Consider the following 1846-nt stretch of genomic DNA (forward strand, 5'->3'; position numbering starts at 1 on the left):
ATATATATATATATATATATAAGGCGATAGTAGATTATAACAATAATTTTTGCAATCTAAAATATTAAATAAAATAAAGCTTCGTCGATCTCCGAACAAAACCAAACCCAGCTGCGCATTGACGAAAGTGAAAGCAGAGACATGAACTCAAGGATAGTCACCTAAACTACCATAATCATCTTATCGGAAAATTTCTAGCCAAATATTATTTTATGTAATTATTTAATGCGACAAACTAGTCCCAATCATACATCGAAGCTATTTCCACTCCGTGTCTCCAATGTCATGGACAACAGGATCGATCAATCGAGTGGTTATTTGTCGCATTCGAGCCATGTTTTCTTAACCGTATTGATAAAACGTAATTTCATATTTGCAAAAAATAATCAATAATAAATTACGTCTCTTTTAACATTTAGTAAGCAGATATCTCTAAACATTTACTTACTCTTGTATTTCAGTCTACCTTCAATTGAAGAAATTATTTTCTTACTTAAATTACTTCATAGAGGTTCTAATACTGAGCACTATATAGATATGCATTACTAAAGTATCCCAGCATAATATATAGCAACAACAAGCACTAACCTGGAATTTTTGTCCTTAATTCAAGAATTTCTTGTAAAAAATTGGGTGGAATATGATGTACAGCAGCCAAAGCCATATTTTTGTTTGTCATTAACCGGCGACACGTGTTTATGAAGCCATTTTACGAGGGAGAAATCATTGTAAGTTGTTATGATATGACGACGACTGCTTTGTTGAAACGGCTGATCTCTTTCAAGTGTAATCTCATATTAATATTCCGGCATATATAAAGCGGTGAACTGGCAGAATTGTAAGCATGTCGAGTAAAATGCTAGGCGGCATTTCGTCCGTCTTTATGTTCTGAGTTCAAATACCGCTGGGGTTGACTTTGCCTTTCATCCTTTCGAATGTCGATAAAATAAATACCAGTTGAGCACTGTTACTGACTTAGCCCCACCCCCGAAATTGCCTTGTGCTAAAATTTGAAACCAGTATTCCGGTATATTTTCTTAACCACTATTACTGTAGACTATATTTTATTGAGTGTTGTCTGGCAATTAAGTCCAGTCATTCACTCTCGGCCTTCATTTCCCTAAAAGAGTTCGTCAGCTAAGTATGAATGTGTGTGCACGTGTATAGTCTCTCTCTCTATATATATGTATATATATATGTATGTATATATTATATGCATGTATGTGTATATCTATCTATCTATCTATTTATCTCTCTCTCTCTCTCTCTCTCTATATATATATATATATATATATATAGAGAGAGAGAGAGAGAGAGAGAGAGAGAATGTGTGACACTCCGTCGGCTGCGACGACGAGGGTTCCACTTGATCCGATCAACGGAACAGCCTACTCGTGAAATTAACGTGCGAGTGGCTGAGCAGATGTGTGTAACCTTAATGTAGATCTCAGGAAGATTCAGCGTGACACAGAGTGTGACAAGTCTGACCCTTTGAAATGCAGGTACAACAGAAACAGGAAGAAAGAGTGAGAGAAAGTTGTGGTGAAAGAGTACAGCAGGGTTCACCACCAACCCCTGCCGGAGCCTTGTGGAACTTTAGGTATTTTTGGTCAATAAATAAACACTCACGTCGAAACCGCGAGTCCGCTGTCCTAACCACTGGGCCATTGCGCCTCCACTATCTCTCTCTTCCCCCTCTCGTTCTTCCTTCTGTTACTACTATATTTCTCTCTTCCTCTCTTTCTCTCGTTGCTCACCTATTTTCTACTTCCTCCCCTTGTTTCTCTCTCTACCACTCTCTCTCTCTTCCTTACCCCTCGCTGGTCACATGTGTCCACTTACTGAT

At 37.9% G+C, this 1846-nt stretch overlaps 1 protein-coding gene across 3 annotated transcripts in view; it reads right to left on the reverse strand.

The window, feature by feature from the left end:
* The window catches only part of LOC106872855 (thyroid adenoma-associated protein homolog), an 84816-nt gene extending 83119 nt beyond the window's left edge, over positions 1-1697 (reverse strand). The window contains exon 1 of one of the 3 annotated variants that reach the window (XM_052977833.1): positions 1630-1697. Coding sequence is in view for 1 of the 3 variants with exons in the window: in XM_014919991.2 (XP_014775477.1) it covers positions 589-679 (91 nt within the window). In the remaining 2 variants the exon portion in view is untranslated. Of the gene's footprint in view, positions 1-448; positions 518-588; positions 1188-1629 lie in introns of those variants that run through there. The other 2 variants (XM_014919991.2, XM_014919992.2) reach the window with 2 other exon arrangements.
* Between the last annotated feature and the right edge of the window lie 149 nt (positions 1698-1846).

The sequence above is a fragment of the Octopus bimaculoides genome, chromosome 2 (assembly GCF_001194135.2).
Source record: "Octopus bimaculoides isolate UCB-OBI-ISO-001 chromosome 2, ASM119413v2, whole genome shotgun sequence".
NCBI classification, from domain to species: Eukaryota; Metazoa; Mollusca; class Cephalopoda; order Octopoda; family Octopodidae; genus Octopus; species Octopus bimaculoides.